Source organism: Rhinolophus sinicus, linkage group LG09 (assembly GCF_036562045.2).
Source record: "Rhinolophus sinicus isolate RSC01 linkage group LG09, ASM3656204v1, whole genome shotgun sequence".
Taxonomy (NCBI): domain Eukaryota; kingdom Metazoa; phylum Chordata; class Mammalia; order Chiroptera; family Rhinolophidae; genus Rhinolophus; species Rhinolophus sinicus.
The window spans coordinates 88,042,858-88,070,187 of record NC_133758.1 but is presented as its reverse complement, the minus strand read 5'-3'; the positions used below and the strand labels follow the sequence as shown (position 1 = coordinate 88,070,187).

Below are 27,330 nucleotides of genomic sequence, written 5' to 3'. Positions count from 1 at the left end.
TTTCTCAGTGTACATGATAGATCAAACTATTCTGAGAAATAGAAAAGCACTCTTTTGCTATATATTATACATACCTACACATACACACACGCGCGCGCACACACATCTAGACTACAGAGTAGGTGTTTTTAATTTAAGATACATTATTCAAAATCAGAGGTGGAATATTTTGTTGCTTTAAAGAGAAATAATACTGTATTACAGTAAAAATTACATAAGCTATTGAAAGTAAAGACCTTTGATAGGAAAACAATTTAAATTAGTATTTTTGATAAAATAACCCAAAGATTCCCCATAAAAGACAATGTTTCTCCCACAACTTTTACATTAGTTAAAAATAATCAGATAAACCAGCTTTAAACATGGTAATTTATTTTATGCAGTTGTTTAAATCCATTGTTCAAAAACGTTCAAAAGGCACTTTAAAAAACATATTTAAAAATACATTTTTCTGACTTATCAGTGATCACTTAAAATAAGCAAGTCACCAAACATTTTCAAATCATTCATGATACTATTACCTTACATAAATTTTAAATTCCAAAACACAAACATTCACTGTGTAATATAGCACACTGCTTAGCAGTAAGATTAGTTCCCCTCTAATAATATACTTTAGATGAATCATTAATTTGCAGGGCCCTGCAAAGTTATTTAAACTTAACTAATATAAACTGAAAACCAGAGAGGTAAAGGAATTGAAATAGAACACTAATTTTAGAATTGGCTCTCTATAGAGAATTTGTAAAATTTCTTGTTCTAATCTGTATTAAAATTTCTATTTCAACACCAGTATATAAACATGGCAATTTTTTATCAATAGAGGTTACATTTAGCATAAAATAAACCACAGGTTGTCCCGCAGACTTCTTTAGTATGATACTATCAGGCCTACTATAAAGAAATAGAGAAATGAGGCAAATGAGTTAATAATTTGTTTTTCAGGAAAGTAAGAGGAGGGGTGGTAGTGGTGGAATCCAAATAATTTTATTTAATTTAATAATTGGGTACCTATAATTAATTTAAAATTATAGACTTTTAAGTAGTGCAAGTATCCTGAGAGCCAGCAGACATTATTCTTGGACAGATTTTTTATTTCTAATCTCATAGGGAAACCTAAAGTTAATAGGTATTAACAGTGATACAAATTCTAATCACTAATAACAGCCAAATTAACCTTGTGAAGGCAGCACTAAGAATAGTTAGAAAGTGGAAATTAGTTATAAAGGAAATAAAGAAGGCAACAAGTATAAAGAAGCAGAAATTGTCAAAGACAGAATACTCTAAATGAACTGAAAATTTAAATGGAGAATAAAAGATACACTTGATCTTATCAATAGAGGGATTTTTTTCAAGCCTCAATCTGGTAATAATATAGTTTGATAGGCTCAAGGAAGTAAAAAATTAATACTCAAGAAACAATTATGAAAACAACCTGTTGGCAAATTTAATGCTCAAATCCAACTACCATATTTCAAAAAATATTAAAAACTGGTCAGTGATTTATTTTTGAATCTTCTTACAGTAGTAACAAAAATTCCTCTGAAATTTAAGATATTTGAAAACAAATACTGAACTCTGGCACAACAATCTGCTTTGTATCATCTATGAACTTCCCAACTGAAAATATAAGTATACTGTTATTAAAGAACATAGATAGCAAAAGCCTTATGTTTTGAGACCACAAAATCATTTGTCCAACGACAGAGATCTTAATTTAAAAGGTAAGTTATTATCATCATGAAATCTGATTTCTTGTACGCTATCAAACACTTGAATTTTTTTACTTTATTAGGTCATATAGGACAGTCAACTGATTTTTGAAAGTGATGAAATTTTGATAGTATGACTAGCAAAAAAATCTGCATATTATAAAATAGTGTTTTGCTACCTCTATCTAAAATTATTTACTAATAATTGTGGACATTGCTTATGACATTCATTTAGGTATGCTTTCAATGAATTAGTATGTACTTACTAGTACTTAATGACCCTTTCCTAGTCCAATGGGAAATTACAAAACTTGGAGAATTACAGATTTTACTGTGGGCCCTGGTATTAGTCACTCCGTAGAAGCTATAAAGAATTTTACCAAAATGAATGAGCCACTGAACCTTTAAACCACCTTTAAAGTCTTTTACATTTATTATAATCTTGGACTACACTTATTTAAAATATGCTTTACGTAAATCTTTGAAACATACCTTACTTATGGGGCAGTAATCCTCAGCATGTTTCAAGGCTCATCTGTATCAAAATCACCTAGATCTGAGGGCAAAGGTTTTCAACCTGGCATGAGTAAGACTCACTTGGAGGGCTAGTTTAAACACAAGTGCTAGCCTCCACCCTTAGAGTGTCTGATTTAGTAGGACTGGATGAGGCCCAGGAGAGACTGCATTTCCAACAAGTTCCCAAGAGATACTGATAATGCAGGTTGGGGCCACACTTTGACAACCACTGCCCAAAGGTGTCTGGTCAGAATGCATACTCCTGTGCCCCATGCTAGATTCAGAATTTTTAGGATTGAGGTCTTGAAATCTGCATTTGAAGAAGCTCCCAGGCAAGAGTATAAGAACCACAATTTGAGAAGCACTATGACACTTTGACTGGTTGATTTTACTATTACGGGTCAATGTATCAGATGTTATATGTCAATAAGCAAAAATGGAAATAATGCTAAATGACTAACCTCAAGGCTGACAGAGTACAAAGAACAGTCTTTGAGTATAAATCCTAGCTGGTACTGATTAGCTTTGTGACAGCGGAAAAGTTACGTTAATTCTCTAAGCCCCAGTTTTCTCATTTATCATATGGGAATAACACCCAATTTGTGAGGATTAACACTAATGTACACAGAGTACCTAAGCACAGTACTTGGCATACAGCAGGCATCAAATAAAAACTAGCTATTACTTGTAAGAAATGTACAAAATATTTCCTTCAATATCTGATTTGATTAAAGCAGATTTTTAACTTATTTAAAACAAATATTTATACTCCAATTTAACAGAATAATAAAATCTTATATTTACTACTCCATACTCTGGCCAGACAGTGTTCTAAAAGCCGTACATATATTCACTCATTTAATCCTCACAAGAATCCTGTGAGGTAGGCAGTATTATTGTCCCTAATTTACAAATGAGGAAATGGAGGCACAGAGAGATTAAGTAAATTGCTCAAGTTTACAAAACTAGTAAGTGATAGAGCAAGAATTTAAATCCAGGCAGCCTGACTCCAGACCGCGGGATTTATCACAATGTTAATTTCCTATGAGTAAATTTTAAGGTTTTTGGATGTTTATGACAAACCCTTTATTCTTCTAATACAGAAAAACAGCAAATATGGACTCAAATGCACATCCATATCAAGGTGAAGAACTGTTCACACACTAGAATAAATGTCTTGAAATTTGAGCAGATGACACAACCATGAAAACAATAAAAAACAATTTAATAGGTAAAAATTGGTGGGAGTTTTCACTATGTGGAAAGAGTATCCATAATTAGCCACTAAAATGAACATCCTCTCAAATATACCATTCAAAGAGGTCATAGTTTTGACATGTTTTGGCACAATAAATATAAACTATTTAGCTAAGCAGCAGAGTCAATGGTGTGACAGCCACGTAAAATTAACGTAACAATAAACATAAGAGAAATGTAAATCATTTGTAACATTTAAGATCTTATAGAAAGTCTGTAAAATATTCTGTTATGATACACTCAGATAATATTGCTCAAGAAAACAAAAATTTATACGTTCTTTTTCTTTCCAGAAACTCTTTAAATAGAGGGTTATTAAATTAGGAACAAAACATTTATGAATGTGTTTCTGATGAGTCTTGAATGGTTATTCTGCTCAATGGGAATGATCTACCCACTGGCAACACAATCATCCCAAAATATAAGTCAGCATGAAAATTCAGGCTGTTATTCACAAATTAAGTATTGGGTCTTTTAATATCTGACATATTTCAGCTTGTTTAAGCTTTCTGCATTTTCTGATGTTTTTAATTAACTCTGGTCAAAATCCTGCATTCAAATTATTTTGTCAGTGTAACTAATAGCCACTTCAGATCCTAAAAATGAATTTCAAAACTCTGCTTTAAACAAGTTATGAAAGGCACAAACAAGTTCTCATCTCTCAACAGGATGAGAATAAAAGGAACTGTAATTATGTAGTTAGAAAGAGTTTTAAATAATTCAAAATGTTGCTTAGTAATTCCTGAGAGTGGCACTGATACTAAGAAAAGCATTCTGAACTAGCATTAAATTTACTATTTATTAGTTACCCATAATTAACAATGGGTAAATATGGGAACAAAGTATTTAAAAGTCCATGTTTATCGAATGCTATTAATACTTTGAGTAAATAAATATTAACAGTTGAGAATGATATCCAAGAAGGTTAAACACATTTAGAAGAGACAATAGGACTCAGTATATGCAGACCTTAGAGGTATTGTGGGTTTGGTTCCAGATCACCGCAGTAAAGCGAGTCTCGTAATAAAGCAAGTCCTAATCTCTTTGCTTGTGGAAGGTCTTGACTTCAATTTGTTAAAAAAAGAAAAAAAAAAAAAAGCAACATCCGTGAAGTGCAATAAAACGAGGTATGTCTATAAAAGATTATTTATTAGAACCAAACATATATAAAATACAGTCAAGGCCCATAATTTCAAAATGCAGTTTTATTAATGCACTTTAGGACAAGTGCCATTCTTATTCTACCTTCTTCTGGAAGAAATACTGCCAATTATAAGTAGTCACAGCAAAATGTTGATTAGCCAAAAACTGCACACGGGTGTGTGTATGGGGGAGTTCATTTGTATCATACTACAAATATAAACGTATGTCTTGAGTTTATAACCAATACTGAGCAACAATATTTCCTTCTAAAATTTTCTTTAAGGCAGATCTGTTTAGCATCATGTGTGTATTACTAACATGGTACAGTGGTACAGTGTAGTTTTAGCAAATTTAACTGTTTTAGTTTCCCAGTGAAAATAATACATATGGTCAGGAATGGACAACAAAATCTTTCCTAGTTCTTTTACCTGGCCACGGTAAAGGAACTAGGAAAGATATATATATACACACACACACACACATATATATATATATTCCATACATATACGTGTGTATATATATGTGTGTGTGTATATATATATATATATATATATATATATATATATATATATCAAAACACATTTTAACAGACTTCACAGCTCATTAAAGCTTCAGTTTACAGTCATTCATATGAAAGATTTCTAATATGGAATGGTCACTTAGAAAGAATTCCTCACTGGTATTCCAGTGTCCTACATCAGAAATGCATTAGTTCTTCAGTGCAATGCTAGACATTTTACCTCTGTTCATTTATGGTTTTCTTTTAAAGTTTCCCAATTTTACTTTTGGATCTTCATTTTTGTATGCTCGACTTATTTCCTTTAGCATTTTCTCAGGTAAGGCAGGTTGATATCTGTATAAATATCCATATGGACGAAGATGATAAACGAGGTATTCTAACTCATACATAGTTGTAGAATCAACATAGTGAAAAGAAACCGCAAGATCAGAACAGCAACCAGGACCCTAAAAAAGAAGCAGGGACAGGCATTGTTAATAAGTAGCACATTGTCAACATACAATATTCATATACTGATAAATGAAACACTAATTTTAAAAGACTCCGATAATGAAAGCTAGCAAAGTTTAAAGAGGCACCTAATTTATTAGACCTGTGAAAGAATTAGAGTCCTAATGATTTAAAACTAAACATGACTTTGCTAAAGTATTTCTAACTGAAATAATATTCTCATACTCTACAGTGTTTTTAGCAGAAAAGTCTTGAGACTTCTTTCAATGAAAGGAGCAGCTAGCTTTACAAAGACTAAAGCTCTATTTCTTCAAGTTTTGCTTTCTCTTCATAATTTTCTCACTATAAATTTTTACTTGGCTCAGTCTCAGAAAGACATTTTTGGCACATTCAATGACTACAGAGTCTTGCCCATTATGTGTCTGCAACCTAATACTTCATCTACACATCAATCCAAACAGTATAGTATTTAAGTGAGAAAGCTCTCAGTCAAACCTAGATTTGAATCCAAATTTTGCCTACCAGTGCGTGACATTGGGCAAGTTACTGGATCTCTGTAAGCTTCAATTTCCCCATCTGCAAAAGATGGTTACTTAAAGGAGATAATGTGTGTAACGTGCTTGGGACTATGCTTTGCCTATAGTAAATATTCAATAAACATTAGCTATATTGACAGAATAATAAAATTTAGGTAGCCCTCAGTAAGTCAGTCAGAGTTAAACCTTTGTTCAATTTTATAATTCTCATACATTACTAATACAGTTGGTATGAGAACAGATTTAAAATAATAAAAATATAAGAGGAATGAAAAAACATGAAAATAAAGAAAACGGGAAAAAAACTGGTCACAGAATTAAAGTCACAAGGTTATTTTGGGATCAGAATTGGTATCTGGATAATGTTTCACCCAAGTGACTCCAACAAAATTTAAGACTCTAATGTCTTTGCAAGGGCCCAAGGAGAAAGATAGTCTGGCAAGTTCAAAGAGAGATTCATAGTGACTACTAAATCGAACATTTAATAATTCATGTTCGGAAGTATGTAGCTTACAATGCAGTAACAATCATCAAGAAATTGTCCATTATATTTTCTGTGGCCTTCTCTCTGAAGTTTTCCTTTGAAACAAACACTGGGTACGTGAGATTCTTGGACAACTATGTCGGCACTGAAAAATTATCTGGTGCCTACTTTTACACTTTTAGGGAATGTAATAAGAACAAATATGAAAAGGAAATATGTAAGTCAAGTTGTGATTATCTAAATCAACTCTGTCCAAGAGATATATATGAACCACATAATGCAGTTTAACATTTTCTAGTAGCCACATTTAAAAAGTAGAAAGAAACAAGTGAAACACCTTTGAAGGTAGCATATTATTTAACTGAGCAAATTCATATTATTTTTTTCAATATGCAATTAATATTTTAAAACTTATTAATCATTCTTTTCAGTTGTGCTAAGTCCTTGAAATCAGGTGTGAATTTTATACTTACAGCACATCTCAATTTAGACTAGCCACATTTCAAGCGCTCAATAGTTAATTTATGTAGTTAGTGGCTACTGGACAAGTGCATATTAAGCTAAAACACTAGAACAATAGCATTTAATTTTAAATTGACGATCCTCTGTGGGAGCAATTTTATATGACTCTGAAATATTGTAGTAATATTTTTGATAAGATTTACTGCATTAATTATGTTATACTCTATTGCATCTTTTTATCGGATGGCCAGAATACTGTTATTATTAAGCATTATAAGCAATAAAAGACAACTAAAAAAAGACAATTAAAAAGCCGCCACAATTATTAGAAATAAAACAGTTCTCTGCATACATTATGGTTATCTCCAAAAACTCAAGAGAATCAAATAAAAAATCTTCAGAAATAAAGAGTCCAAGGACAGAGCCAGATTTCAAAGATGCTTTAAGAAAACAAAAGCTTTCAGAAATACCAGTTAAGAAGTTCTAAGATAGGACCCAAGTATAACAGTAACAAAAATATTAAATACCTAGGGAAATACTTAAGAAGAAATAAAGATCTGAAGAAAACTATAAAACTTTACTAAGGGACCTAAAAGGTAACTTAAAAAATCCTGGACAAAGACGTCCACAGTCCCTAAATTAATGAATTTATACACAAGGATAAAGACATGAGAGTTTCCAAAACAATTTGAAAGAAAGAAATACACCCTCTTAGATTAATAACTTAAATATGTTGTAAAGTTACAAGTTTCAAAATAATATGGTGCTGAGCCAAAACCAAATAAAACAACGGAAAAGAACTGAAATTCCAGACACCGATCCTTCTATAAGTAATACTATAGTGTATGATAAAGGAAGTATTTTGAATCAATAATGAAATTAAGACTCGGTTTTTTAAAAAAGAAAGGTACTGGAAAAATCAGTTAACAATTTGGAAAAATCAGGCACTCTCTATCTCAACCATATCAAATGCCAGTGAGTTTCAGATGAATTAATGTAAATAAAACTGAAAAATTAATAAGTCATATTTTATCATTTCTGACCTATGAAAAAGGCAATCTCACATGTGGAAGGATATATTAGGTTGGTGCAAAAGTAATTGTGGTTTAAAACGTTAAAAATGGCAAAAAACGCAATTACTTTTGCACCAACCTAATGTATGTGTGTGTGTGTGTGTGTGTATAATACACACACACACACACATATACACACACACACAGAGGCATATTTATATACATATATATTTACACATCTATTTTAAATCCACTGTATTAAGACTGGAAATTCTCTGGCGAAAACTATTCCTAGGGAATAGACTCACTTATAAGGAAGTGAGAAGGTGGTATGAAAAGAGAACTGTATGAAAAGTTCTGAACAACCAACTTAAGAACATAACTGTTCGATCAACTAGAATATCTCACACCCTGACTTGCTAGATAAAACCTTTCTACACTGCATTTTTAGTGACTACTACAGAGAATGTATACATGAAATTTAGGATGGTTTTGAAAAATAGTAACTCTGGGAGGAGAAAATGTATTGAATGATTGATGAGTAATAACAGAAGTTTGATTTCACGTTGGGTTTATACAGAACCTCCTAAGAGACAAGAGGCAATGTTAGAAGACTGGGTCAATTTTGGTACTTCCAAGTCTATTTTAGTCTTAAATATAACTGAATAAATTTGTATAGAAAGAATGTAAATTTTGCCATCCATTTTTAAAACCATGATAATTTAAATAAAAGATGCACTACAGAAATACTAATTTTATTCATATAAAGCACATTGTTAGGTATACCCTAGTTGTAGGTGGGAATTGTTGGCAGTACTCTTAAAGAAGGATATTTTACTGGTTATAAGATAATAACAATTGTATGTAAACCCAGTATCAGATACACTTGATAAAATTGTATGTATTTAGGTGTATTTGTTACGTGCACTTATATTGTTCTTGAGTTTGGGTATATTTTTGCATGGGAAGGGGTGCAGAATTAAGAGAAAAGGTCAAATAATCTTGGAATGGTCAGAATATATTAAGAAAAGTTTCCACTAAAAAAGCATCTCACTAAAATATAAAACAGACTTAAAAGGCACACATGGGAATACATCTGTTTTATAGTCTAGGAAATTGCTGCACCTACAATAGTAATAAAATGCTAGCATAAGGTTTCAAACAGCCTCATTATATAAAACTGAGCTTTAAAATGTTTATTTATTAAAGTGGAGTTTTATCCCAACAGAATATTTATTCTAACATATCCTCCCCCTCTGTTGGGCACATATCCCATTAATCACAGAGCAGAGCTCATGATGGAAATAGCAACAGCTTTTAGAATCAGAGGTGTTTGCAATACTGACTTACTTATCACCTGACTTTCGTGGGTCTCAGTGTTATCGCCTATTAAGTGCGGAATTACTATAAGGACAGCTCTCATGTCTGTATAAGTACCAAGAACACACTGGTGGGTGATAGCATAAGTGATTTGCTTCAGTTTCATTTTAAAGGTGATTACGTAAAGCTTGGGTCAGATGTTTTAGGTCAGGGTTTCTTAGCGTCAGTGCTACTGACATTTTGGGCTGAACAGTTCTTTGTTGTAGGGGCTATACTGTGCACTGCTTAGCATTTAGTGGGTTTCTACCCACTAGAACCCAATAGCAACCTGCCAGATGACAACCGAAAATGTCTCCAGATTTGCCAAATGCACTCTGGGAGGGGGAAAAAAAAAAAGCTCCCGGTTGACAATCACTATTCTAGATGATGATTTGAAAACGTTTGTGAAGAAGAGAATTATTTGTACCGTAGGGCCAGAGAAAAGGCAGAGTCCTGTAACTTGTCTAAAGGCCTTATTAATTAATAGAACTGAGTCTAAAAAGTAGGTTTCATGATTCCTGGTCTCCTTCGGTCATTCACTGCTGCAATGCTCATAATAGTGAAAAACAGGCAACTTACTAAATGTATATTAGCAGACTGGACAGATAAATCACAGTATATTGAGACATTAGATTATTACACAGCAATCTAAATTAATAAAACATACATATATTGCTGTTGATAAATGTACAAGGATAACATGGTACAAATCCATTTATTTAACAACCTGCAAAACAATACTACAGATTATTATGGATACATGTAGATACATGTAGATAAAAATATAAAAACATGCATGCAATCAGAAACATTAAATTCAAGATAATGATTAGCTGAGGAAGAACGCAGGAGAACTGGATTGGGGATGGTACACAGGTCTCACTATATCTATACCCTTTTCTTTAAAAAAATTCTGAAGCAAATGTAGTAGAAGACTAATATTTGGTAAAGCTGGTTGGTGGGTACAAGATATTATATGCTTCTCAAATATTTGTCTGTACGTCTGAAATACTGAATATTGTATTTTAGATAAAATTCTCAGGAATGTAAGCTAAGGCCTCAAATGAGGGGTAAGGCTTATTACTTCCTCACTCTGTGGTAGGCACTGTACTACAATACACTGCAATTACAGCTGGATGAGACAGGCAGATCCAGTCCATTTTACAAATGGGGAAACTGACGCCTGAAAGTTAGGCAAATTCTGTCCATCCACGGTCATTCAACTATTAAGTGGGAGAACAGGATTTGAACCTAGGTCTCTCTGAACCTCAAAGTCTTTTCATGTGTGTTCCTGAAGACTAAAAGACTCTTTACTCACATCTTCACACAGCCTGCTAAACCTCACTCAGGTTTCTATTCAAAAGTTCCCCCTTAGAAAGGCCTCCTTTAATCACCCAAACTAGGTAACTACCCACTCTGAGTCACTCTTCTTCCTCTTACCTGGCTTTATTTTTCTTCAGCACACTTACACCTACCTAAAATCACATTGTATCTTAACTAGTATATCTGTTTATTTTATGTGTCCTCATCCAGAATGTAAGGTTCATGAGAACTGGAACTTGGCAGTACTTACCTGCTACCTTCTCAGTGTCCGGCATATAGTAGTGCCGGTATTTGTTGAATGACTATTGTTGACACTCTTATTCTCATTTACTTTGTTCTACTGCCTCTGTACATAAAAAGACTAAGGGTGACTAATAATAAAGTGAAACTGGTATACTTTCCATTGGAAAAAAAAGACTAAGGGTATTCTTAGTGGTACTAAAGAAACTTTTACATATTAGCTATTTTTTTAAGTAAACAAAAGTCAGTCTCAGTATTTATACTGTAATAAAATTTCTAAACTTACCTCTATAACAGGATAAAAGTTATAATTCCAGTACCAAAAGGTTCTAGGTAGAAAACCCTTGATTAAGTGGTGTTCTGGTACAAAGGGATGAAAAGTTTCTCTCCCAAAGGAATCTCTGGAATCTCCCGCTTCTACATTTAAAACTTCCAAGCATTTTCCCAGTGCTAAATCTTCGATAGAAGAACTATGTGTACATTTTTCTGTTTTAAATGCATCAACAAATCTCTTCAAGGCTTCTTTGCTCAGTACATAGCCTGCTCCTCCACTCATGTAGCCCTGCTTTACAAAGGGCTTAAATCTTCTCCCGAAGTAAATGGGTTCTTCAGGGCTGTGTTTTGAGAGAAGCCATCTCAAATTGTCTACTATAACGTATGTATCATCATCTGCTTTCATAAACCAATCAGCATCTTCTAGATAATGATCATGAACATACTGAAAAGCTTTAATTGTTTTCCAGTATAGCTGGTCTCTGCCTTCTCTGGTTTTTAATCCCACAGTAGGGAACTCTTTATTTTCTTCTGAACTCATAAACAACACTTTATTACAACGCTGGGCCCATGTAGCTTTGACATGTTTAGCCTTTTTCTCTAGGTTTTGAGGCCCTGTCATAACCCAGCAAAGAATTTTAACCTTCTGGAAGAGGTTTTCAGCGATGTCTGTGTTCTCATCTATAAACAAAAATTTTAAAGTTATATTTACGTATACATAAAATCCAAATAAATTATGCTGAAGACATTTTCTTAAAGACCCCCTCCCCCCACTTCTAATAACCTATCTACAATTAACGATTTAGCTCAAAGAAAGCAAAATTCAACCTAATATGAATTGACATTCTGACTGATTGTTTTCATGTCAATTTTATCCAGGAGATCACAGGAGCTAACAACAGTCAACACTATGACATAAATTCTTACTATTTGAACTGTGGTTCATTGACCAAACAACATCAGCATCACCTGGGAGTTTGTAAGAAATACAGCATCTCAGGTCCCACCCCAGACCAACTGAATCAGAATCTGCATTTTAACAAGTTCTCTTGGTGATTCATAGGCATGCAAAGCACTGCCTTAGGTAGTCTTTGCTTTTCACTCCATTCTACAATGAAAGCTTCAGCAGGCTCTTAACAGAACTTTGAGAGGAATTTTTCTCTGTTCTGAAGGGCAGGAAAGACATGCTGCATTTTGAAGCTCACTGGAGTCCAATGTTATGAATTTCTACAAGTACCCTGAGGTGACTTTAAAAAGGCTTTCACAACTACCCCAGTTTGGGAAGAGGAATCAATGCAGAGTTGAAATTACTTCTGACAGTAACATACCTCATTACAAAATGTAAATCCACCAGTCAAAATAATAACAGATGAACAGGTAGAGGTAGTATTTCCAAGACTGTCTAAAGTATGTTTTTCAAGGTATCAGTTTGCAAAGAAGTATGTAAGGAGTTTATACCAGAATATAAAGCGACATATTAAGCTTTTCATTGAGGAAGTCTTGCTCCATGCACCACCCCTGCACCCCGACCCCAAAAGTCCTAAGCAGTGAGCTTAACTGTTTTATATCCTGGTGCAAGCTCCTTATCTGGGTGCAGATAGGTAACAAACAATTCACAGGCTGTGAGGGCAGGACCACATTTGAGTAACACTGGTGTAGAAGAAGAGTCCAACTGTAAGATTCTAGACCAGTGCTTGGTAAAGAACCAATTTTTATTTCCAATAGTTAGAGATCTATACTTTTATAAATATGCAAAAAATGAAATACCAAAAAATAAAATTTTAAAAGATATAAAATACAGCCCCAATAAGTCTTTATATTTAGATTTAAACAAAATTACTGTCAAATTACCATAAAAGTTTGTTTAATCACAATTTTAATATTTATTTAGCTGTAGACCAGCATAGGTCTGCAAAACCACACTTGCGTTGCAGTGCTGTAGGCAGAATCCTGAGAAAAACATATCCTGAAAGGTCAACCAGTGAGTTACAAAAGCTCAGTCCAATAAAAAATTAACAACCGGAGGCATAAATTTCTAGTTAACTGAGAGAAAACAGAAGGCAAGGTTGGGCAGGACATGAAAATATACTCATGCCCCTCTGAATATCAAGAATTCACAATTTAAAAAAAAAATTCACAATAAGAAAAACAGACAAAATCACCCTATGTTCAGTCAGAGAGCATTCAAGGTTCTTATACTTGAGGAGCCCAATATCCTAGCTATACAGATATACCACCAAATCCTGAATAGATAGGGAAATTGGTGGAGACAGGAATCCCCAATATGTTTCATCTAGAGAAAGACAAATTCCCCCCCCTGGGATCTGGTAGATATTGTCTCATTCTTTGAATTATTCACTCATTAATTACTTTGTAGTAAGCATGTGCTAGCACAGGAGATGAAAAGATGAGTAAGACACATGTGCAAACCAATACTTGCACATACTAAGAGATGCTGTAATAGAGGTATGTACAAAGGGTTCGACTGCGCCGAAGGAAAAGAAAGCAGTGGCTGATAAATCCTACAGAGCAGTGCAGTGGGAACTTGGCTAGAACGGAGAAGAAGGAGAGATAAAGCAATATCAGCGAAAACAAGCAATGATGCAGAAAATAGGTCTTTAAACAAGTAGGTGCTCACCAAAAGAAAGAACAAAGAGCATGGTGAAGTTTGGCTGAGTGCAGGTACATGAGAATAACTGAAGGCCTAAACTAAGGGAAATGCACTATGAATTGAGAGAAGAAATCTGAAAAGCGGTAAAGAAGGTAAATTCTTAGAATTAAGTGAGAAAAGGGATTGGTAAGCGAAGGAAAGCATCTACCATTACTTCATAACTTCTGGCTTAGGCAGAAAATAAAGAATACAGGAGATAGAGCGAGTTTTAGGCGCAGGAAGGAAAAGAAAAGGAGTCTCATTTGCACATGTTAAGTTTGAGAGGAACAGACTTTTAGCATACCCTACGTTTTGTGGGCTATCAAGGAGGACAAATAGGTACCTAATACATGTGCCTGCAGTAAGGCCAATGTAGTACAGCCTACTGGTAGTAGAGGAACCTCAATCCAACTCATCATTTCAAGACCACAGAGCAAGTGCACAGTGATCAAACTGTTTTACGATAAGAATACAGGGCACCTGCTTAGAGCTGAATCACTGTTATATAAACTTGCACAGAACAAAGATAGTTTACTATAGTATATATGTACATGCTAGTTCATAAAACTCAACCAAGATTTGATACTTTGCCCTTCAACCTGTTTTGAGAGGTAGGAAAGAAGTAATTTCCAGCTAGAAAGAGAAGAGAAAAAAGGGACCCTCTGCACCCTAGAATTCCAATTGTTTTCAAGCTGCCTGTATTCTTTTCTGTCAAATAAACCACAAGAATTGCAGTGATCTTTGAATTGTGTTAATGTCTTCTTATAGTGTTTAGAGCTGGGTTGAAGATAAAGACAGCAAGGAATAGATGGAAATTAAAATGTAAGGGTTGATGACATAGGTAAAGAAAGAGTCCAAGTACAGAAACTTGGAGAAAACCAACAATTAATAGGCACACAGAGGACTCAATTGAGAAAATCTGGTCAGAGATATGAGACCAAGAGAAAGAGAAGTCATTATAACACATCTTTAGTTTCCTACTTTCCTAGTTCTTTAGGGAGAAAAGACTAGTGATATTAGCTACTTATAAAAATATGAACTAATACATATATAGACAGATAGATACGGATACATAGATATATGGATATATCTATCGATAGACCGATAGAGCTATTGATAGATGTATCTTGAGTTTCTCTAGGAAAACACGACTGAGTAAAAACTAAGACCAAAACAAGACAATAGCAGAAACCAAAGACACAGATATAAACCATAACAAAGTTAGACAAAATTTTCAGAAAATCTAGTCTGAAAGTTTTGCCTTTCCCCAAATTAGTTTCTGAACTGTTTCTACTGAAAAATACATTCAAAATTAATACTTTACTACCTAAATAAATCTGGATTTCAGCAATTTCTTTCTCCTAAGGCAAACTGAGAACTGTCATTTAATATGTGGAATTAAGCTCATTTTCATCAAAAGATATAGTGATATAACAAAATTCATATAAATAACTTTTCCCAATTCTCTCAACATTTACATACACTGAAAAATACTGTTTATGTTTACTCCTTAATAAAGTAAACCATACCTTTATGTTGGATAACATCTGCATTGAAGTTCATCTGTCCTCTTAGCTGATTCTGTCCATTGTCATCTGAATGTCTAGCATGAGGATCATTATGAAGAATATTAGGCTGGGTGTCATCCTGCTCTCCCAATAATACACTAAATAGCTGAGAACACAAGACAAATCCGATTGCTGATCCACAGAGGAAGGATAAGAAATTCAGCCAAGATTTAGAGGCCATTTCCCGAAAATGTATTTCTGAAAGAAAAAATTAGCAGGATGTTATAAATTATAAAGCAATACCCATATGAAGAGCAAAGAGTCTGGCAACTTTTTGCTATACTGGAAAGTTAATTTCTTCCATGTAAGAGACCATTTCTAAGGGTACTTAACTTTAATTTATGAGTTTATCCCTCTATTTGCTGCTAAAATGCACATTATAGACAAGTCAATAAAATGAGTAGAATAATCACTGTTGGGGTGGGGCATTGGTAAATATGGGCATGGATAAATATGATTTAGTAAGAATTTGAAGAGCATTTTAAAAATATAGATTTCTAGGTTCACCAACTAAGATTTCAGATGCAGAAAAGTGCTGGGATAAGTAAAATTTATATATTATTTAAGGGATACCTTTGTGATACTGATTGTTAAAAAAAACAAAAACCAGCAATAAAGCACTGAATGAAGAAGAAATCACCCCAAACCTCATCAACCAGATGTGAACATCATTACAAACACGAGTAACATCTTTATAAATAATAGAGATAGGAGAGATAAATATAGCTAACATTTTTTTTTTAAATAATGTATATCATTTTTTTTTTTTTTTTTATTGTGGGAAGGGGAACAGAACTTTATTGGGGAACAGTGTGTACTTCCAGGACTTTTTTCCAAGCCAAGTTGTTGTCCTTTCAGTCTTAGTTGTGGAGGGTGCAGCTCAGTTCCAGGTCCAGTTGCCGTTGCCAGTTGCAGGGGGGCGCTGCCCACCATCCCTTGCGGGAGTCGAAACCCGCAACCTTGTGGTTGAGAGGAGGCGCTCCAACCAACTGAGCCATCCGGGAGGCAGCTCAGCTCAAGATGCCCTGTTCAATCTTAGTTGCAGGGGGCGCTGCCCACCATCCCTTGTGGGAGTCGAGGAATTGAACCAGGCAACCTTGTAGTCCAACCAACTGAGCCATCCGGGAGGCAGCTCAGCTCAAGGTGCCGTGTTCAATCTTAGTTGCAGGGGGCAGAGCCCACCATCTCTTGTGGGACTGGAGGAATTAAACCGGCAACCTTGTGGTTGGGAGCCCACTGGCCCATGTGGGAATCGAACCGGCAGCCTTCGGAGTTAGGAGCACGGAGTTCCAACCGTCTGAGCCACCGGGGGCCGGCCCAATATAGCTAACATTTGAGTGTTGTATTAAGAGCTTTACATGGTGTACCTTAAACCATAGACTAGGGACTATTAATTCCATTTCACGAAATCAGACAGAGAGAGGTTAGTGACTTTCCCAGGGTCACACTAGCAATCTGAATCAAGAATTTAGACCCTTAATCATTTTGCTACAGTCTTATAGAATTCAGATTATATTAGTCATGTTATTTTAAAGATTTAACATATTAAGCTAGATTTACTTAGATTTATAGAAAAAAAGGGAAATTAAATGAATCTTTGAATATCAGCTAAACATTTATAATATGACCTCCCTCCTCTAAATGATCCCTTTGAAGAAAGATTATTACAAGACAAAGTAACTGGAGGCATGTACAAAACTTGTATAAAAAAATACTATATAATGTTGATGGAAAAAATCAAATAACACTTACTAAATGGGGAGACAGACTGTGTTCATGGATTAGAATACTCACATAGTAGAGATGTCAATTCTCCCTAATCTGATACATAGGTTTAATGCAATTTCTATCAAAATCCCATCTAGATTTTTTGTAAATATAGACAAGATTATTCTAAAATTTTATGTGACGGCAAAGGAAATAGAATAGTTTTTCTAAAAAAGAATAACAAAATGGGAGGAACAGTCTGCCTGAGTTTAAAAACATCATATTACAACTGAAATGAAGGCTGTATAGTACTGGAGGAGGAACAGACTCATAAATCAATGGAACAGAATAGAGAATGCAGAAATAGACCTATATAAATATGCTCAACTGATCTTTGACAAAGACACAAAAGCATTTGAGTGGAGGAAAGACAAGCTTTTTCAATAAATGTTGTTGAACATCCATAAGGGAAAAAAATATAAACAAATAAACCTTGACCTAAGTCTCATACTTTATACAAAAATTAACTCAAAAGGGATCCTGGACTTAAATGTAAAACATGCAGCTATAAAACTTCTAGGAAAACAAATTAAAAAAAAAAAATCTTTGGGATCTAGAGCTAGGCAAAGAATTCTTAGACCTGACACCAAAAGTGCAATTCATAAAATGGAAAAATTGATATAGTGCACTTCATCAAAATTAAAAACTTTTGCTCTGTTAAAGGCCGTACTAAGAGACTGAAAAGACAAGCTACAAACTGTAAAAAAATACTTGCAAACCACACACCTAACAAAAGAACCAGTATTTAGAATATATCAAGAATTTTCAAAAGGAAAAGACACAAAAAAATCAAATTAGAAAATGAGCAAGACATCAACAGACAATTCACTAAAGAGGATGTACAGATGACAAACAAGCAAATGAGAAAATGTTCAATTGCATTTGCCATTAGGAAAATTCAAGTTAAAATTAAACTGAGATATCTCTACACATCCACAAGTATGCCTAAAATAAAAAATAGTGATACCAGTAAATGCTGGTAAGGCTGTGGAGAAACTGGATCACTATATATTGCTGGTGGGAATGTTAAATGGTGTCCAACCGCTATGGATCAAAAATAACTACGTGGACAAAAATATGTTCTGACTCATGAAACAAACCCAACTTTTTATCAAAGTAAACTACTCACCGTGACAAAATGGGAAAAATGACCAAGCAAATTTGAACGATATGCCCCCAACCTAGTGAAGGACCTCTTAACTACTAGAGGTTAAAAAATTTTAAAAAATCACAGGAAAAAGATCAGAGACAAATATCTACTTGCACCTGTGCAAGATCCAAGCTCCCCAATTTACCTTCCTCAGGTAGCTAAATGGCTACACGGAAACTACTACTAGCAGCACCACCAGCAGCAGCAGCAGCAGCACAAATCTCTAACTCAAAATTTCAAAGAAAAGATCCAAATGGTTCATAAAACAATTGTCTACATGTGGAAGGTAACAAAAAAGATTTCCATTTACACAATTTTAAAGCAAGACTAGCTAGAATTGATTCTATTTTTAAAATGAATAAAAAGAAATACATGAAACATATGTAAAAATCTTGCAGTGGGAAACACAGGGAGCAAAAGGTAGGGCAGAAGCACAGTTCTGAATACTTCATAAAAAAAAACACTTAAACTTTACAGGACAATTTTGTAGTCTTTGAAGTTGAAGAGATTAAGCAATTATTGAGAAAATGACAGATATGAAAGACAGGCAATAGAGAGTCAACAGACAGATAACTTATTTCCCCAAAGAGAACAGAACAAACAAAATGAGGAAAAAGTAAGGTATAGTAAAAGAAAATGCACTGAAATGGATGCCAGGCATTTAAATATTTAAAGATCACATATATACAACCCTAATAGAGATAGACCAGTATTGAGAGAGATCCTGAACTTCTTTAAAAAAAAACCTCTAATAATCTAGGGAAAAACAAGCATCGAAGGCAAAACATTAGGCAGAACTACAAAGGAAAAATTATTAAGTAACATTCTCTTCTTTATCATTACATGCAAAAAAAAAAAAAAAACCACCTTCAAAACACCAAATATTTGAGGGTAAAAAGATATGACAAAAGACTTAAGTAATCAGTAAGTTGTCATTCAAATTCAACATAACAGGAAAACATTTTCAAATATGCAACGATTCAATACCCACATACCCTTGGTATACTGTATACTTTAAAATATAATTCATCTGAGAGTTAAATTCAGTTTTAGAAAAAATCACAAATGAAGAAATAATTCAATGAAAAGTTTAGCATACAACATAAAAGGTTGTAATTCTTTCCAATACGAAACTGTGGAGTAACTGTGTGTGGTAATTATGAAGCAAAACAAAAATATTATCATCCTGGAAAGAAAAGCTACATAGAATAAAATGATAGTAGTAATTTAACTGTAAGATACTAAGACACAAAAGGCATATCAAAAATGAATAAAAATGGAGTGGGGGTGGGAGAGAATGTGCTATGCACTCTAATTTCATCAGAGGGGTAACTGAGAGGTTTTTTTAAAGTTTAATTATAAAAATCTTCAAATGCATGCAAAAATATAACTGTGAAACCCCATGTACCCATCACACAGATCAAATTATAATAAAAAATGTGCTATATTTACTTTAGTTATTATTTTGGTCAATTGACTATAAAATTTTAATACTTATCCCAGACATTAAGTCATTTCATCTCTACATACATCCATATACTTATCTGAAAATATGGACATTTTCTTACAAGTCACAATGCCATTATGAAATGCCTAACAAAAATTAACAATAATTCTTTGGACTCATCCAATCCACAGCCTAATCAAATTTCCCCAACTATCTTCTATAATCAAATTATATCAATTAGTTCACAAATGTCTTTTTTACATTTAGGTTTATTCAAATCAGGATTCAAACTATATCACATTCACAGATAAAATTAAAAAAAAACACAAGAGAACATATAAAATAGCTATTAAACATGAAAACCTAAATGAAACACAAATTTCTCTAAAAACAAAACAAAACAAACAAAAATTACTAAAGCTGACTCAAGATATAAAACCTAAACGGACAAATAACCACAGAGGAAATAAAGAACAGTGACAAAGAGGCAGACTTCAAAAACATCCAGGCTTTTCCTGGATACTTCAATCTTCCAAAAAAACATAATTTTTAGGCTACATAAGTCATTCCAGAAAATTGAGAACTTAACCAATTCTTCTTTTATGTAAAAGCTTGATAACTTCCTTTTATCTTGATATCTGACAAAGAGAGTTCAAAAAATATAATATTATAGCAAATCGCAGTGCTATCTCACTCCAAAATAAATTATCAAAGAAAATACAGCCCAAACATTAGTGGTCCTTTTAAATTGGATTCTGTGGAAGCAAATTCTGAAAGGAGACATTTGTTTGAAAGTGATTACAAAGTGTTCACTGGAAAAACTTGCAGGGAAGTTAGACAGGGAAGGGAAGGAAGCCAAGCAAGGGTAAGACACCAAGCACAGTCCCATCGAGGATAATTTTAGCTCAATCCTTCAGGGTAGTTCTGGAGAGAATGTAGGCTACACCTCAGAGTTGTACCCATAAAATCGACTGTCCTCAGGAAACAAATTTCCCAGATACTTCCATTGGCAGAAAATGCTCTGGCAGTGTGAGGGCAGCCCTGCAACAGAGAACCTTACCAAATAAGATACTGGGAATGAAAACACATCAGGAACCTGTGAACAGGAAGGAGATACAGGCCTGTGAACAGAGCCTTAGCATAATTTGCCACAGTGGCTTATGGATAAAGTTAAAATCTTATTGATTTGGATTTACACTATGCAATTCCCAAAAGGTTCAGGAATGAGTCATTCTTGTTGAATCATCCAACAGGGAAGACCACTAGTGATAAGCCCCAGGAATGTGTACAGAGATTTCAATTAGTTATTTAGCATTTACTGTAAAATATGAATAGCCAATTAAGAACCGCCAGATAGTTTAAGAAAAATCCTCTAATATGAAGGGAAAAAAAAAGGAAGAAAACACAAGACAGTCAAATTTAAAGCAACTTGGAAGAGATTATGCAATGAGAGGAAAACTTAAAAGAACTCATACAAATTAAAACTTAAGAAAATCAAAACCTCAAAATAGCTATAGGATAGGTTAAAGAAATTGCCCCCAAAGTGAGCAAAGCAGAGACAAGGTAATGAAAAATAAAGAGAGAAAATTAATGATAACTAAAGATCAGCTCAGAGGTGCAGAGAAAAGAGAAAGGAAGTCATCAACAATCAAGTATTTCAAGGAAATTTCCAGATTGAAAAGATCCAATGATACCCAGCACAGTGACTAGAAAGACCCATAAAAAAAATTACAAAATTTCAGAACACTTGGGTTAAAGAAACCATTCTGTAAGCTTTCAGAGAAAGGGGCAAAAGGTTACATACAAGAGATCAGGAATTAAATAGTTTTGGATTTTCACACAACAACACTGAAAGCTGGAAAGTAATGGAGAAATGCCTTCAAAATTCTGTGGAAAAGTGACTTCCAATCTAGAATTTTATACCCAGCCAAACTAAGCAACAATGAGGGACGAGTAAAAATATATTAAAGACATGACAGACTTTGGTCAGATCAATATTTACTATATTCTACTGTGCCTATTTTAAAGCACCAGTAGGGCACTGACACAGAAGTGTTGGACATGCAGGTCTGGAGCCTAGGAAAATATTCAGTTGGTCATCTGTATATTTGAATTACAAAATTAAAAATAACAGTCAAATCTAAAATACGACCAATCAAATAAAAATAGGTAACACTGAAAAATTAGTCAATGCAAAGAACATTCTTTGAAGTGCTTTGAATTAATTCACTTAATTGTTCCACAACACAATACAGGCTAAAAGAGTTGGGTAAATTCCTAGTACTTTTCAGTTTGCCATGTGGTCTGATATTACAAAAAACTCAAAAGACAAGGTTTTCTTTAGCAAATTCCCTTCTTTGCCTTAAAAATATATTTCAGTGACTCAACTCTTAAGCTAAGGAAATCATCTTAATAAAAAATAAAAAAAACATTTATGAACAGTGCCTGCACACAAGTCCTCAAGTATCTGCTAAATGAAAGAATAATTCATAGTCAAAAACTAGAAAAGGAGAATTATATAAGCTAAGGTATACTCATTAAATAGACTATTATACAATCACTAAAATTTTTTGAAAATTACATAACATGAAAACATGGTTAAAACACAAATTGAAAAAAATAGATGCAAAATTCTATACACAATGTCATTCCAACTATGTGCTTAAAAAAAAAAAAAAAAAAAAAAAGCTATCCTGAAAAAGACATTAGAAAAAACATACCGAAATGTTAACAATTTCTAATTTCAACCCTGATTTCTAATTTCAGTGATGGAATTAGGGGTAACTAAGATGATTTTTCTTTCCATATTTTTCCAAGTTGAGTTTAATGACTATACATTAAAATTATTAAAAATAATACTCTCAAAAATTTTAGTCTCAGGATTCCTTTATACTCTTAATTAGTGAGGGCCTCAAATAACATGTTTATAGCTATTAATTAGATTATTAGAAATTAAAACAAAAAAGTTTTAAACATTTGTTTATTCATAAATACTAAGGAAAAATCCACCATCTGTTAACATAAATGATATTTTCTGGAAATTAACTATAGGTATTTTCTTAAAATATTAATTAAAAAAAGTAGCATTGATTTAAATTTTTGTAAATCTCAGTATCTGGTTTAATAGAAGATAGCTGCTGGATCTGGAATTCCGTATCTCCTTCTGCATTCAATTTATTTTAATGTATTGTGTATCTTCTAAAAAAATCTCACTGTACACTTGTCAGAGAATGAATGAAAAACGTAAGACATGTCTCAATATTAGTATAAATAGTTTTGCCTTTAGGGACCTCCTGAAGGGGTCTAGGAGATCTCACTTTCCCTGGACCACTCTTTGAGAACTGCTGCATTATTTTGACTGAAAATTTTTTTCTCCAAAAGTATTGAATGGTGGCTGGTAGTTTGCTGGATCAAGAAATAAATAGAACAGAGGCTTGAGAGTTCTGATTTCTGGGTGAATAGAACCCAAAGTGGAACATTCTATATTCAGTCTCCCTTCTAGACACAGAGTAATGTTCAAAGTAGGGAAGCAGTTTTTCATTAGTTCAGTATTCTTTCCATTTGATTTAGATTCAATTCTCCTTTAAGTTACTGGTAGATACACCCAGGCTTGGAAATCCCAGTGTGAGTGTTAGCCAGTAAGGAGCACCTGTGAAAGAAAATCTGTATGACACTCTTGTCCCTCTCTTTCTTCATTTTGACATAAAGCAGTATAACATAGCACTAATGTTGGGTATTACAGAAACAATAAGGGACGCAAAAATTACTTGAGGACCATAGAACAGTAACAAAAAGGCATTCTCATCTTTTGATCTCTGAACCCAATACTGACGGGAGCCAAGAAAATAGAATTACAATTTGAGATTTATACAATTTGATTTTAACTTAATTATGAGGTTTTACGTAATCTTTGGAAGGTGCTACTGATTGAGTCTCTTTCAGTGTGTCAAATACTGTCCTAGGAGCTAAGAGCTAAGGATATAGTCATTGGTATATTTTCTCCTGTTTAGAGTGTAAACTCCCAGAAGGCAAAAGATAGTATCTTGCCTCTCAGAGTTGCTATGATGCTTTTCACAAGATAGTAGTGCAATAAACATTAACTGGCTTGAAATAAGAGAGCAAAGTCTCTCACTTTACTCATCTTCCAAATTGCCAATCTGATTATATCTCCTTATTTATTGTACCACTCTGTGATGACACTTTTCTCCTTTCATTCCTTGATCATTCTTCCCTGGACTCAGCTCTTGTATTTCTCTTCACTAACTACACAGAGGCTTCACATAGCAGTATTGTTTTTTAAAAAAAACATACTTTCTAATGCCACAAAATCAAGTCCATACTGTTTAGCTGGTACACAAGATCTGGCTTTAGTTTACCTATCTGCCCTCTTATTTCTGATACTTCCTATCTGTAAAGCCTATATGCACCCATCCTCCAAGTTTGCCATGGACTTTTGTGTGGATGACTTTAGCCATTCTATTCTTTCTGCCAGAAGTGCCTTCCTCAGTTTTCTCTACCGGATAGATGTGTTATTATCTTTCAAGGTTACTTTAGTTTCAATACTTTCCATGACCCTGCTTTCCCAACACCCATGGTCAAATTAACTGCTCTCCTATCATGTTTCCTTGTTCCTTCATTCACACCTTCTACTATGTACTTACCATACTGCATTATAATAAATATGTACGTATCTCTTTCCCATTAGATGACAGCTATGACTCTTATATTTCTATATCATCTCTGTATCTCTAGCACCAAACACATTGCCTGGCTTGTGAAACGAATTCACGCATTCAAATGTATGTTTGTTTGTTGTACGGGGGGTGGGGAGAGGGGTAATACAGTTGAAATGATTTTCCCAAATAGGTATCTATAGCTATACTGCTTAATTCACTAAATAAAACTGCTTCTGTTGTGTTTCAAATCATACCTAAATCTCTAAAGTCAAGTTTTTTCAAAGCTTTTTAACAAGTTTCTATCATATTAAACAAAAAGCAATAAAAACGAAATGCATTATAATTGCATAAAGGTATGCCCACATAATCAAGTATTTACCTACCACGAAATCATGATTCCATCAATTGAAACTTTTACATTTCTATAACCCAAAGCCATAAACTAGTATATAATACGAACTACTACGTATGTTATTTCCTTTGATGTGTATTCAACTCACATGAATTATAATAGAAGTACATTATTAATTCAGAGAGAGACTAAAAATATTTATACTAATTTAAGAATACAGAAATAGAAAATATTAACAGAGCCTTCACCTAATAAGTCAGAAGTACTGTATTTTGCCATGTGCAATGTGCACTTTTTTGCCCCAATTTGTGAGGGAAAAGTAAGGATGTGCATTATACATGGGTAGTACTAATTCCGTATCAATATAAATGTTTTCAATTCCTTTATTTATGCTTATGAGTTAAAAGTGTAACTCTAGAAATCAATAACAATATCCATATGCAAAATAATACCGTGGAATATGATAATCGGTTTTGTTGAACTTGCAATGATGAAGAGTTATTGGCCTTCTATGATGTGTAAATATCGTAAATTTGTTACCAGTACATAAAATTTCTTGTACCTTGTATCTGTTCTTGTGTTTCGCAATTATTTGTTACATAAAATTTCTTGTACCATAATACATTAAAAGACAAATGCTAAAATTCCTTCATAATACAAAAAAAAAAAAAACAAGTACTTAAATGTAAACAAATAAAAATTTGAATTAAAAAATCAGAATGAAAGATTTTATTCCCCTGAAAGTTCGGGCCAAAACGTGGGTGTGCATTATACACGGGAGTGCATTATATGTGGCAAAATATGGCATTTTATGGGCATTGCAATTTCATAATCTTGGCACTAGAATGGACCTTAGGATTTTATGAATCCAGACAAAATACATAAGGTTAAGAAAACAAATTGATAAACCTCCCAAAAATTACATAATACTTCACAATCAAATTAAAATCAAATTGTAGTGAGTCTCAAACTATAATTTTATTTTAAAAAATAGTTCCAAAATTTCAGATTCGGAAATCAAAAGTGAGAATACCTTTTTGTTACTGTTCCATCAGAACATAAACATTTTTTATATCCTCAATAGAAATTAAAGACATAAATAAATGGAAATTCATCCCATGTTCATGGATTGGAAGAATAGTGTTAATTAAAGATGTCAATACTACCTAAAGTGATCTAAGATATATTGCAATCTCTATCAAAATCCGATAGTGCTTTTTACAGAAACAGAAATATCTACCATAAAATTCACATGGAATTTCAATGTACCGCAAAGAGCCAAAACAATCTTGAAAAAGAAGAATAAAGCTGGAGAACTCACATTTCCTGATTTCAAAACTTACAACAAAAGGTACAGTAATCAAACAGTGTGGCATTGGCATAAAGATAAACATACAGATCAGGGGAAAAGAATAGAGCACCCAAAAATAAGCCCTCAGATTCATGGTCAAAAGATTTTCAACAAATCCAAACAATGGGCAAAGGACACTCTTTTTAACAAAAGGTGCAGGGAAAACTGGGTATCCATATGCAAAAGAATGAAGCTGGACCCTTATTACCATACAGAAAAATTAACTCAAAATGGATTAAAAACCTAACTATAACTCTTAGAAGAAAACATAGGACAAACATTTCACGACATTGGAGGTGGCAGTAATTTTTTGGATATAACTTCAAAGGCATATGCATCAAGAACAAAAAAGTCAAATTGGACTTCATGAAAAATTTGTGCATCAAAAGACACTAACTATATCAAGAGAGTAAAATGGCCACCCACAGCATAGGAGAAAATACTTGCAAACCATATATCTGATAAAAGATTAATATCCAGCACATATAGAGAATTCCTGAAATTCAACAACAAAAAACACCCAAAACAAAAATGAGCAAAGGACTTGTACAGACACTTCTCCAAAGAAGGCATACAAATGGCCAATAAGCATAAGCGTGTTGAGAATAAAAAGATGCTCAACATAACTGATCATTAGGGAAATCCTAATCAAAACTACAATGAGACAGCACCTCACATCCATTAGCATAGTTACCATCAAAAAATAAAAAAATAACTAGTGTTGGTGAGGGTGTAGAAAGATGGAAACTTTTGTGTACTGCTGGTGGAAATTTAAAATGGTACAGCCACTGTGGAAAATAGTACGGCAGTTCCACAAAAATTTTTTTAAAAAATTACTGTACAACCCAGAAATTTCACTTCTGAGTATATGCCCAAAAGAACTGAAAGCAGGGTCTAAAAGAGTATTTATACACCCATGTTTATAGCAGCATTATTCACAATAGCTAAAATATGGAAGCAACCCAAGTTCCACCAATGGATGAATTGATAAGCAAAATGTGATATACAGTACATACATTGGAATATTATTCAGCCTTTAAAAGGAAATTTTGACATATGCTACAACATAGATTAACCCTGA

At 33.5% G+C, this 27,330-nt stretch overlaps 1 protein-coding gene across 4 annotated transcripts in view; it reads right to left on the bottom strand.

The window, feature by feature from the left end:
* Window positions 1-355: 355 nt before the first annotated feature.
* Window positions 356-27,330, bottom strand: part of C1GALT1 (core 1 synthase, glycoprotein-N-acetylgalactosamine 3-beta-galactosyltransferase 1) — a 34,304-nt gene continuing 7,329 nt past the window's right edge. For 3 of the 4 annotated variants that reach the window (XM_019729771.2, XM_019729772.2, XM_019729773.2), the window contains 3 exons: window positions 15,468-15,704; window positions 11,302-11,969; window positions 356-5,594 (listed from right to left, as the gene is read on the bottom strand). In XM_019729771.2, the coding sequence (XP_019585330.2) occupies window positions 5,379-5,594; window positions 11,302-11,969; window positions 15,468-15,687 (1,104 nt within the window). In that variant the 5' untranslated portion in view covers window positions 15,688-15,704 and the 3' untranslated portion in view covers window positions 356-5,378. The remainder of the gene's footprint in view (window positions 5,595-11,301; window positions 11,970-15,467; window positions 15,705-27,330) is intronic. The other variant, XM_074340764.1, reaches the window with a different exon arrangement.